At 42.8% G+C, this 13,454-nt stretch overlaps 1 protein-coding gene across 1 annotated transcript in view; it reads left to right on the top strand.

Annotated features, from left to right (window-relative positions):
* LOC144670226 (NF-kappa-B inhibitor delta-like) overlaps positions 1–13,454 on the top strand; it is a 111,190-nt gene that overhangs the window by 62,287 nt on the left and 35,449 nt on the right. Inside the window, exons 4-5 of the mRNA XM_078532716.1 lie at positions 2,785–3,071; positions 7,090–7,361. Of these exons, the coding sequence (XP_078388842.1) occupies positions 2,785–3,071; positions 7,090–7,361 (559 nt within the window). The remainder of the gene's footprint in view (positions 1–2,784; positions 3,072–7,089; positions 7,362–13,454) is intronic.

The raw sequence follows: 13,454 nt of genomic DNA, 5'->3' as shown, positions 1-13,454 counted from the left end.
TGAATTACCTTTAGGCTTGTAATGGCACAAGCCCACTCAAACAAAAACACAGATCAGGTGAAGGGAAACACTCCTAGTGATGTCTCTTTCTGAAAGATGGGCAATTTTGTGCAGAGGGCTGGTAGTGGTAACTACCGGGAGATTATGGCAGCATCTGTGGAGAGAAACAGAGATCCTCGTGGAGGGTCACAGGCCCTGATGTCACAGATGCTGGCATAACCGACTGAGTGTTCCTAGCATCATATGATTTTATTCCAGATTTCCATCGTCCACAATATTTTGCTTTCAACTAACTACCGGTACTAACCCAGACCTAGTTCTTGAGAATCCAATTGCAACCAACAAAAAGTAGGGCATGATGATACAGAATTATCGGGCACTGCTACAGTGTTGGAGGATGTAGGTATCATTGCCTCCCTGCCTCTGAGTTGCCAATGTCAGCCAAAGGGAATATTATAATGATAGCATCCCTACACCATCTCAAGTCCATCCCAGCGATGAGACCAGAGATACCGATGAAGCAGTGAGTGGCACAGGGCCTTTGAGAAGGAAATAACAGGATCCTACCCTCATGAAAGGCTATGTCTTGTGATGGCCAAAATCACCTCTTTCAAAATCCAGACACATCATAGAATTATCAGGGCCGGATTGATCTCCTGGAGTGGATTCGATCTCTTAGGGAGCGGCAGGAGATGAATTTCTCAGCTCCAAATTGGCCAGGGTTTTTATCTGTTTTATTTTTGCCTCTTTCAAGAGTTCATGTGGTTTTGAGTGGGGTGGGGAGCGTATATAGTGTGACACGTAATTATGTAGAATAGGCTGGATGAACCAGAGGGTTTTTTCCTGTCCCTCATATTCATATTTTCCTCTGTGCATAAAACTGGAGGTAAACCATTTTACTAGATTGTTATTATGAGCCAATGAGAAAAATAAATGCACTTTAAAAAGTAGAAAGTAGACCTTCTACCAGCTGAGCCATGAAGAAATATTTGTCTTGCGTTCAATATAGTAACCCAGAAGGAAAAAAACAGTCTGGACCAATATTCTAAATTCCCAGTTTTCACTAGTTTTGCCTTCTGGGTTATTGCCTAAGGTGCTTGTGGCAGTGTAAAGTGACCCTGTGCGCTCTCTTCCCAGTAGAAACTCTTGCTCATTCTCGGCACTGTTGTCACAAACAGGAAATCCGCATCACAGAGCCCAACACCTAAAAGGACTTTTTAAAAATTCATTCATGAGATGTGGGCGTCGCTGGCTGGGCCAGCATTTATTGCCCATCCCCAATTGCCCTTGGGAAGCTGGTGGTGAGCTGCCTCCTTGAACCGCTGCAGTCCATGTGGTGTAGGTACACCCAAAGTGCTGTTAGGGAGGGAGTTCCAGGATTCTGACCCAGCGACTGTTAAGGAACGGTGATATGTTTCCAAGTCAGGATGGTGTGTGGCTTGGAGGGAAACTTGCAGGTGATGGTGTTTCCATGTATCTGCTGCCCTTGTCCTTCTAGATGGTAACGGTCGTTAATAACAGAAAGAAGCAATGGGATTATAAACATTAATATGCAGGCTTAAGTATTTAAAGTGATTTTAATTCCGCAATTCCGGAGCATTATAAGTAAATAAAAACAAAAAACTACTGCAGATGCTGGAAATCCAAAACAAAAACAGAATTACCTGGAAAAACTCAGCAGGTCTGGTAGCATCGGCGGAGAAAAAAAGAGTTGACGTTTCGAGTCCTCATGACCCTTCAACAGAACTGAGTAATATTAGGAGAGGGGTGAAATATAAGCTGGTTTAAGGTGGTGGGGGGGGTGAGGGAAGAGAAGTTGGGAGGTGGGGGTGGTTGTAGGGACGAGCAAGCAGTGATAGGAGCAGATAATCAAAAGATGTCACAGACAAAGGAACAAAGAGGTGTTGAAGGTGGTGATATTATTTAAGAGAATGTGCTAATTAAGAATGGATGGCAGGACACTCAAGGTACAGCTCTAGTGGGGGTGGGGTGGAAAGACTGACAGGGCATTACAGGTATAGATTTAAAGATAATGGAAATAGGTGGGAAAAGAAAAATCTATATAAATTATTGGAAAAAACAAAAGGGAGGGGGAAGAAACGGAAAGGGGGTGGGGATGGAGGAGGGAGTTCAAGATCTAAAGTTGTTGAATTCAATATTCAGTCTGGAAGGCTGTAAAGTGCCTAGTCGGAAGATGAGGTGCTGTTCCTCCAATTTGCGTTGGGCTTCACTGGAACAATGCAGCAAGCCAAGGACAGACATGTGGGCAAGAGAGCAGGGTGGAGTGTTAAAATGGCAAGCGACAGGGAGGTTTGGGTCTTTCTTGCGGACAGACCGCAGGTGTTCTGCAAAGCGGTCGCCCAGTTTACGTTTGGTCTCTCCAATGTAGAGGAGACCACATTGGGAGCAATGAATGCAGTAGACTAAGTTGGGGGAAATGCAAGTGAAATGCTGCTTCACTTGAAAGGAGTGTTTGGGCCCTTGGATGGTGAGGAGAGAGGAAGTGAAGGGGCAGGTGTTACATCTTCTGCGTGGGCATGGGGAGGTGCCATAGGTGGGGGTTGAGGAGTAGGGGGTGATGGAGGAGTGGACCAGGGCATTATAAGTAGCTTGGTACATGTGAGTCATGGAGAAACTGCAATCCTGGTATAATAATAGTGTGGATTCTTACAACATATAGAATTCACAATAAAATTATTTTAATGTCACTGCAGTTAGATTCTGATCTACTTTGAACATGAACGCACTGCCACATTTATTGGTATTATTTCTCTCTGCCTTTAGGACATCCTATTTTCCCCGAGGCTGATATTCCTTCACCGTCAGTGCAACATGCTGAAGAAGGAACTTTCCACACTACATGGCTGCCTCAGTCATCTTCTGCGACCCTGCAGCCGATACCACAATGGTCACCGTGTCCCGATTACACCTCACACGAAGCAGTAAACTCCCCGTACATGCAAGACATGTGCATGCAGCCTGTCTGTTCCAGCTATGCAGTAGTGGGACCTCCCTCAGTGGTGTCTTATGCTCCACAGCCATTGCTAAGCAACTTTGGGGTGAATTGTCAGGTATGATATGTCCAGAATCTTCATAATTCTCGCACAAAGCGTTCACTTGAAAGGAGTGTTTGGGCCCTTGGACGGTGAGGAGGGGTGGAAGTAAAGGGGCAGGTGTTGCACCTTCTGCGATTGCATGGGAAGGTGCCATGGGAGGGGGTTGAGGTGTTGGGGGTGATGGAAGAGTGGACCCTGGTGTCTCGGAGGGAACGGTCCCTACGGAATGCCGAAAATGCATCAGAACACACTTTCAAGGGCTCACCAAGGGCTCAGTAAAACATCATGTAACTCAAAGCTGTGGGTTTGATTCCCAGTCTGTGCTGAATTGAGCAATGGCAACCACAGGAGTAGCAGAACAGGAACAGATTGACTGAAACAAAGGCAAAACACTTGGAAATCTGAAACGAAAACAAATAATGCTGGAAAAACTCAGCAGGTCTCACAGCATCTGCGGAGAAAGAGACAGTTAAAATTTTGAGTCCATATGACTCCTCTACAGGGAGGTAGAGATGTGGTGAAATATATACTGATCAAGGGGAGTGGGACCAGTGAAGCTGGATAGAAGGCCAGCGATAGGTGGAGGCAAAGGAGAGATGGCAAAAGATGTCATAGACAAAAGGTCAAAGAGTTGTTAGTGGTGGTGATACTGGCTAAATGAGGTGCTAATGGTAACATTAAGAAAGCAAAAGGTGATAATGGCAGGACCAGGATAAGGATAAGCACTCTGGAAAGTGACAGATGGCCCTAGTGGGGGTGGGGTGGGGGGAGGGGATAGTGGTGGGAAGAAAGATTGTAAAAAGGCTAAAAGCTGGGGATAAAACAATGAGTGAAAATGGAAATAAACTTTAAAAGTAATAATAATGAAAATAAGTGGGAAAAAAATTTAAAAATTAAAAAAATAAAATGAATATGGAAAAAAAGGGGGATGGGGATGGAGGAGAGAGTTCATGATCTGAAGTTGTTGAACTTGGTTAAGTCCAGAAGGCTGTAAAGTGCCTAATCGGAAGATGAGATGCTGTTCCTCCAGTCTGCGTTGAGCTTCACTGGAACATTGCAGCAGGCCAAGGATGGACATGTGGGCATGAGAGCAGGGTGGTGTGTTGAAATGGCAAGGGACAGGGAGGTCTGGGTCATGCTTGCGGACAGACCGCAGGTGTTCTGCAAAGCGGTCACCCAGTCTGCGTTTGGTCTCTCCAATGTAGAGGAGACCGCATTGGGAGCAGCGAATGCAGTAGACTAAATTGAGGGAAGTGCAAGTGAAGCACTGCTTCACTAGAAAGGGGTATTTGGACCCTTGGACGGTGAGTAGGGGGGTAGTAAAGGGGCAGGTGTTACACCTTCTGCAGGGCCCTCAACCATGTCCAACCAATCTCCCGCGCATCCGCCCTCACACCTTCCCCTCCCTCCCAGAGCCACGATAGGGTCCCCCTTGACCTCACTTTTCACCCCACCAGCCTCCGCATTCAAAGGGTCATCCTCCACTATTTCTGCCAACTCCAGCATGATGCCCCCCACCGTCGGCATTCCGTAGGGATCGTTCCCTCCGGGACACCCTGGTGCACTCCTCGATCACCCCCAATACCTCAACCCCCTCCCACGGCACCTTCCCATGCAATCGCAGAAGGTGAAACACCTGCCCCTTTACTTCCCCTCTCCTCACCGTCCAAGGGCCCAAACGCTCCTTTCAAGTGAAGCAGTGCTTCACTTGCACTTCCCTCAATTTAGTCTACTGCATTCACTGCTCCCAATGTGGTCTCCTCTACATTGGAGAGACCAAACGCAGACTGGGTGACTGCTTTGCGGAACACCTTCGGTCTGTCTGCAAGCATGACCCAGACCTTCCTGTCGCTTGCCATTTCAACACTCCACCCTGCTCTCATGCCCACATGTCTGTCCTTGACCTGCTGTATTGTTCCAGTGAAGCTGAACCCAAACTGGAGGAACAGCACCTCATCTTCCGATTGGGCACTTTACAGCCTTTCAGACTGAACATTGAGTTCAACAACTTCAGACCACAAACTCTCTCCTCCATCCTCCTTTTTTCCATATTCAATTTTATTTTTTAAATTTTTATTAAATTTCTTTTCCACTTATTTTCATTATTATTATTTTTTAAATTTATTTCCATTTTCATTCAGTGTTTTATCCCCAGCTTTTAGCCTATTTTCGATCTTTCTTCCCTCCAGTGTCCCTTCCTCCCACCCTATCCCCATCTGTCACTTTCCAGAGTGCTTATCCTGATCCAGCTATTATCACACTTTGCTTGCTTAATGTCACCACTAACAACTCTTTGACCTTTTGTCTATGACATCTTTTGCCATCTCTCCTTTGCCTCCACCTATCGCTGGCCTTCTATCCAGCTCCACCTGTCCCACCCGCCTTGATCAGTATACATCTCACCACACCTCTACCTCCCTTTAGACCTATAGAAGAGTCACACGGACTTGAAACGTTATCTCTGTCTCTCTCCACAGATGCTGTGAGACCTGCTGAGTTTTTCCAGCATTTTTTGTTTTCGATTCATAATAGATTTACTGAGACTGATTTACTATTTTGCTAGGGAAGTTGCTTATAGGGTACAATGATTGACCAGGAAAATCATCCATGGTTCTGAGAGCTGCTAGCTATCGAGTAACCCTTGCTTGAAAGTGTATTTGTGAACTTGAGTTTATGTCAATATTGGTCTTGACTCTGATGTAACAACATCAGCAACAGCTTGTGTTTATATAGCATCCTTACCCTAATAAAACATCACAAGGCACTTCAAAGAGTGTTAGAAAGCGAAAATATACTCCAAGACAGATATGGAGATAAAAGAGCAGATGGCCAAAAACTTTGTCAAAGAGGCAGAAGGAGCATGTTAAAGGAAGAAAGAGAGGCAGAGAGGTTTAGGAAGGTCCTAGGCAGCTGAAAGCATGGCCACTAGTGGCCAAGTGAATTCCTGAGGATTGTGTTCTACTCCTCTGGCTAAACAACCCAAGATTCTAGTTAATTGGGCTGTAACTGCCGAGCTCCAGGGCAGTGTATCTGAGGGGTACCCCAAAGATGACCTGTGGAACCCCCCCACTTACCGCACCCCCACCCTCTGGTTCTCTGTACCATGCACTTCCAACGGCAAACAAAGCTGCTTGGTGGGACAGTTGTAACTCAGCCATTTTTTTCCCCCAAGTCAAATCACAAGTCAATAAAATGTGACTCGAGTCGGACTTGAGTCCAAGTCACTGATTCGAATCAACAACTCTGTGGTGATTCATCCAGTTGTTCGGAGGTGCACTGTAGCAACCTGAGGTGGCTGTCCATGAGGTTTATTTCCTTAAATGTGAGAAGATGCCTAGCCTCTGCTCATTGCCACATCAGTACTGCAGTTGGGATCAATAGCTCATGGTTGGAGCCTGTACCCTTTGCTAAGCACCCATCTTACAAATGTAAACAAATTAGTTATTGAGAGTGTTAGGTGATAGGCAACATAATAGTATTTTTAAAGCCACAGAGAAAGAAAGACTTGTATTTATATAGCGCCTTTCATAGCCTCAGGATGTCCCAGAGCACTTTACCCAATGAAATCTTCTGTAATGTATTGACTGTTATAATGTTAAACACGGCAGCTGATTTGCACACAGGAAGATTGCACAAACAGTAATGATATAAATGACCAGATAATCTGTTTTTATTGATGTTGATTGATAATGGCCTGAACACCAGGGAAAAACCTTTCGACTCTTTGAAATAATGCTATGGGATCATTTACATTTACCTGAGAGGGCAGTTGGGGCCTCAGTTTAACACCACATCCAAAAAACGGCATCTCTACTGGTGGAGCAGTCCCTCAGTACTGGACTGGTGAGTCATGCTAGCTCTTGTGCTCGTGTCTGTAGTGTAGGACTAGGACCCTTCAACTCGGAGACAGAGTGCTACCACTGAGCCACAGCTAATAGCCCTTAGAAGATAATCAGCGTATTAATCAACAACTCCTCCTAGCTGTGTTTTGAAAAAAATTTCCGGTTGTTAATAAACTTTGATTTCTCCACAGTCAAGGACCTCCACACCCGTTGGTATTCCACAGTTGGACCTTGCAGATCAGCAGCCAGCACTCAGCTACTTCTCTTGGAGCCAAACGCTTTCAACTCTGCCGACTCCAGTGACACCGTGTCAGACAAACTCACTGCAGTCTCTGCCGCCTCAGTTTGTGCCCCTGCCCATTTCTGTCCCTGAGCCTGGGCTTGTGGAGCTGGAGGATGCCAGGAGGTCCATTGCAGGCATGGCCATTGAGAAACTGCTCCAGCAAGACGAAGACAATGACACGTATGTTTCTTTACAATAGAGCCGGAAAACAAAAAAAAGGTCTAGATTGAATAGGAGGGAGCTGACTGTACAAAAACCCATTGCATTGCCATTTAAAGAAACCTGTTATGGCCTGCAGTGCCTATTTACAAGAGTTCACTATTTGTCATATTGTTTCTCAGATTATTATTTTGTGGTCATTTGTTTTTCAGATTAAGAACTATTTGTAGCTAGTTAGACAGCCCTCCTGGTGTTTGTTACCAGATGTAGGACCTTCATTCCAAGGTTATTATCTTATTATTGTTTACTTACTAATTAGTTCAATGACACAATGACACAGCAGCCTTAACTGAAAGGATAGCTGATGGATACCACTGCTCGACACTGATCTGTCAACCACAAAGTAATTTAAACTACTCCCTGTACCTTGTGCACATGTGTCTGTCAGAAATGAGAGAAATAGGAAGCTTTCTACTCTTGTAGTACAGTGTACAATCATTGGAGTTGAAATGTGCTCACCGATGTGGCGCATTTGATTTTTGACAACATAGTTAACTTAAAAACAGCCCGACAATGCGTTTCCATTTTCCTTGGTCTTATTTCGTTGGCTAATGTATTTTTCAAGCCCTCACAGCCATATATATCAGTAGACTGGCCACTCTCTGAGCTACATTGTGACAGTGTGTGTGTGCTTCACACATGTGGGAGTATTTGAATCCAACATATCGCAGTTAGAAATTTTATTGCAGAAGATAAAGTGAAGCCCTTTTAAGATCATCTCTCTAAGGTTACATAATTTTTTTGAAATCCGCTTGCTTTTAAAAAAAATTCTTCTGGACTAATACACCAAATTTCTGCCTCAAGGATCATTTCCACTTAAGCAAGTTGAAATTAAATTGTGAAAATATTAGCCCATGATCGCATAATGTTTGCTTGTGTAATTCCTTTTGCAAGCATATTCAAATGAATTAGAACTTTCTTTGAATTCTTGGGAAATAAATTGCATGTGTTAAGAGTTGCAATTAGTATTCATACACCTTACTTTCAAGACAAAAGAGACCCTATTATCCCAACGGGATTGGTAAGAAGCTTGTTGTTAGAGTAAAAGTCTCTACTTTGGCCTATAGCAACCACTCCTCCCTAGCTAATGGGTACCATGTTTCCACCAGAATTTCCCCAATATTGTTCCAAAAAAGCTTTAATGACGTGTTGTTTATTGACAATAGTTTGAAAAGCAAATTGCACAGTAAAGTTCTTTAGAAATATCCCAAAGAGCAACTCTTTGAATAAAATTAATTGGGTGGTGTACCATACATCAAATTACTGCCATGATATAAAATCCTGAACCTAGGGTACTCTATCCAATTCATGTTTCATTGTTCAGTATAATCTGTCAGCCCAACCTAATGTTAGTTGTCTTTCACGTGGTAGTGTCTTACATTTTTGACAATAGCATTTTTTGACAATAAAAGAGTTGATTTCTTTTGTAGGATGAATAGCCAAATTAGCTGAGATACAAATCGTTAATGTTTTACCAGGTAACAGCAATCCTGATCATAGAGTAAAATGATCTTGACGTATTTAAAGGGAAGTTAGATTTTTAAAAATGAGGGACAAAGACATACAAAGTTATACTGATAGGGTTAGATATAGCAGGGTGGGAGGAGGCTCATGAGGAGCATGAACATAGACACTGGTCAAATGTCCTGTTCTGTGCTGTGCATCCTATGTAATTAGAAAAATAGTGATGTATTTATCATGTCAAGTTTTGTTGAGTCAGTGCAGTTGGATTTGAATTGGAACTAAATGGTCTTTATCTTTGAATGCTGAATTCACTCGGCTCATTGAAGTGTTAGGACTAAAGAAAGTGTGGAAAGTGCAATGTTCCTCTTTATAGCTTTATTGTATCTCACCTTCATGAAGTTCTAACCGTGCTCACATTTAACTTGTGACACAACATAGTGAATTTAAAACAGTCCAGGGGTGAATTGGATGGCATCCTGCTTAAAAAATAAATCTTGTTGATAGGAAATAGAAATTGACCTTAAGAAGGCTCCACTATATTGGCTTTTTCATGTCTGTGCCATACATGTGATTTCAAAGCATCAGAAACATGTTTGATTTCGATTACATTTTATTTGTTTATGATTAAAGTCATATTCTCTGTTTTAACAGTTGTTCAAATATAGTCAGTAGTGTGAACAAATTGCTGCACTACATAACTTCTGACTTTGAGATGTTAACTTTTTTACCATACAAAGAACCAAATGACATTTTTAAGATAAGGATTCAAGTTCAGACAGAGCCACAAAGGAAAGACAACTTTGTCTTCTTTGGCCTTTGTAAAACTAGCTCTACTCGGATGTATGTTTTCTTAAGCTTCGCTTTCATATATCTGAGCTGTCATTTTCTCCTCTTCGTGACCAGTCAGGAAGGCAATCAAAAGCCAATGTCACAAATCAAAATGCCTCTCAGTGGACAACCAACAATATGGTTCGGCCTGAAACTGACTCATTCCACAACAATACTTGAGTCTTCAATTTGACTTCACTTTCAATCCTCTGTTGAATCCTCTAGTCATGATCAGCATATGGGAAACTAAAATATGTGTGTGGCTTCAGATCCAAGTGCCTAAGTCCCTGTGACAGGGCATTAATACCTTATAGACACTGATAAATCCAATAAAAAATTCGAAAGAGACTTCTTTACCCAAAGAATGGTAAGAATGTTGAATGTGCTACCACAAGGCATAGTTGAAGCAAATGAGGGAAGCTAGGTGAAAGGGATTGAAGGAGATTAATGAAGAGGAGTTGGAAGAAGGTCACATGGACCACAAGCACCAACACAGACCAGCCGGGCTGAGTGGCCTGCTGCTGTTCTGTACATTCTGTGTAAAATAAGTTGGCACAAAATGTTTTGGTGCACAACGGAAACATTTACCTTGGCCCCAAATAGTTGAAATAAGATAATAAAAAGAGAATATGGCTTTAATTCAACTGATCATCAAAAATATATTCTTTTTAAGATACTTACAGTTGTATTTGCGCTCCACGTAAGATTATTTTTGTTCTAATGGAGCACCTGTAAAAGCCAATATGTGGTGTGTTATCTCACAACATGTGTAAAGAGAGACCAAAATAAATACACATTTGCACACACCTTCCTTCAGTCTCATGAATTTTTGGGTCAGTGAAGAGTGGATTTAAAGTGAATCATTGTGCAAACTCTACCCACTTCTATATCAGTAACATCAGAGACCTGAATTGTAGCGGTTGTCTTCAGAACCCTTTGGTTGCAGCAGTTTCCTGCTTATTCTTTGAAATATGTGAGTTATTTTAATTAAAACTTGATAGATTCTTGTTCAGTAAAGGCACTAAGAGATATGGTGAAGACGGGTAAATGGAGTTGAGGTATAGATCAACCATGATCTAATTGAATAGTGGAACAGGTCTGAGGGGCTGAATGGCCTCCTCCTGTTGCTATATTCCCAGTACATAACAATCGTTGAACTGTTGCTTCAGAGCGAAGTAAAAGCAGAAAAGCCCCAAGAACATAATTTCCAAGCAACTAAACAAAATTGGCAGGAGTAATACCTTCGTTAAAATTGGTAAAACTTTGTCCATTTGTAAATGAATAGTATATCACGCTTTAATGCCACAATATATCGCCTGTGCTCTACTCCATCGATAAAAAACAAAAAATGAGATATGCTGGGAACATTTTCCAACTGCTTCCATCCCCTTGATGACCTGATTAAGATTGAGAACTTGCTATTTATTCAGTCGTGCCTTCATTTTGTTGTTCATAAGGCACAAAGGCTTGCCTGGCAATCTGTGAAGATCAATGAATGAGAAACAAGATGGTATGATAATTGCACAATAAGAATCCCTTCTTTAGAGGGACCAGACTGAAACCTTGAACACAGTCAGTGAAGTGCATTGAGGAGTCCTGAGGACACAATGTAAATTTGTTTAACAGTTTTCTTCTTCTTTAATATATGGTCATATTCATATTTACTTGGAAGTCATGAGGTAAATTGTGATTTCCCTTGCCACATGCCTCAGTGAGAGAGCCAAGATTCATGATAAATTCAGATATAAAATAAAACAGAACCACAAACACAATCAATCATGATTTCCTGAAATATCCACCCTTTACATCAAAGCAGGAATTATGGCACAACTGAGGAGTGAAGATGCAAAATGAAAGCAGGTTGAATTCCCGAATGAGAATTATGAGACCAGTAGTGAAGGTAGTGCTTCAGATTCATACCAGTTACAAAATAACTCCAACTCAGAGGTGCAAAAAAGTCCCCTAATTTACTTGAAGACTGTTTATTGTTGGCAAAGAGCTAACCATCAATAACAGAAGTGTGACAGGCAGTTGGATGCTCATAACTGGAGCTGTGAACATGACTAGTGAACACTGCAGAGATGGCAGCATAATTAGTCGTGTCAGCTCGACAGAGCAGAACAAATCAAAATCTTTGCAGAGGGGATTTTATTGTCTGGTTCACATATTTATGGAATTCCCCCCATTACATCATTCCATACTTTTTTGTATCTGATGTGAACCTTGAGCTTATTTGTTCTTTAGGTCCACCTTTCGTAGCATGGCAAAATAATAAAAACTAATAAAAGGCCGGCCGATTGGCAATGCCCATTTTACAACTGGGCAGTAAGCTGAAAATCAGCCCTGGTGAGTCCATATAAAAAAATATCCATCACACTTCAAAACATAGGGGCAGGATTTTACACCTCGTGGGCGGGCGCACGCCCAACCCGAACGGACGTAAAATCACCTTGAGGTGATGTCGGGCGAGCATCCTGACATCATCCTACACGTGAGCGCTCTTCACATCGGCAGGCGCGCGCAGCAGTCAGAAGGGCGCCCGCCGACAATTAAGCGGGCGATTAAGTCCATAAAGGAGGCAATTGAAAGCGGTTTTTCGTGGCCCGTCCACTTTTACCGTAGGCGGACGGGCCAATCGGCCAGGCGGCCTTTGCATTTTGTGCTCAAACCTCGATCCAAGGGCGGGATGAAATTTCCGTGGGGAAATAAAATATAAAGAAACATCTGGGGACTGTTTTTTTTTTATGAGGTATGCTTTCAGGTGCTTGGCTGAGCGGCATGGACGTTTTTTTGCAGCATTTTTGTGCTGTGTTTTATTATATGAAGGCCTGCAGCTCCCTGAGGCATCTGTCTGCCTTCGGGGAGCTCAGTGGAAGTGCTCACCAGCACCCGCTGGTGACGTCATTACCCGTCCTCTTCCTGCCCCCATCGGCAGCGCTGAGCCTTTCTCAGCAGGTGTTTCACCCTGGCTGGCCATGAATTGGCCAGACAGCGTGAAATCGCGGTCAGGGGCTTATCTCCTGTCAGCTCCCTGGCCCGCCGATTGCGCACACCCAAAGAGCGAAAAAGTCAGTTCATAGTGCTGAAAGAAAGTGTTAAATTTTAACGTTAGGAGAATCTAGTCCCATAGTTAAGCATCAAGACATTCAAGTTTAAATTTAGACAATCCAACCAGTCGGCAACCTAACAGCTGTCAAATTGCATCTTCTGGCAATGGATGCCCAGGCAAAGCTGCTCTGGGTTGATACAAAGGTGGTAGTATAAGGGCGCAGTAACATCGCCAGGGAGCGATTGCTAATTTGTTAAACGTAAGGGAGGAATTCAAGCATCTTAAAAACCAGCATCTGACCTTCACCCGGTTTACAATCATTTCCTGATATCCGAGCACCGCTTCAGTTTGATAAAATTTTTATCTGCGTAGATGTGGCTGGTGGAAGAAAGATGATTCATTCAAGTTTTTGATCATTTTTATGTGCTGGCGCCAACTGTTGGTGCAGGTGCTGCTAACAGTCAACAAATTCTAAGCTACGAGTTGGTGGTGTTTGTAAAAAAAAAAAGAATTCTTGTCAGGCAAGTCTACTTAGAAATATTTTCAGCACAAACCTAGAAGATTTCCAACCCAGTTGTGTTAAATTTTCTGATGGTTGACTTGTAAAAGTCAAGATTGAAAGAGGCACTGTTCTCATAAGAATATATTTGTATAAAAATCTCATATTAATGCCTGCTTTAAAAAAGGGAAGAGAAGAATTTGGGACAGGCACA

Source organism: Cetorhinus maximus, chromosome 2 (genome assembly GCF_964194155.1).
Source record: "Cetorhinus maximus chromosome 2, sCetMax3.hap1.1, whole genome shotgun sequence".
In the NCBI taxonomy this organism is placed as follows: Eukaryota; Metazoa; Chordata; class Chondrichthyes; order Lamniformes; family Cetorhinidae; genus Cetorhinus; species Cetorhinus maximus.
Note: the sequence above shows the minus strand (reverse complement) of the source record. Positions and strands in the feature narration are given on the sequence as shown.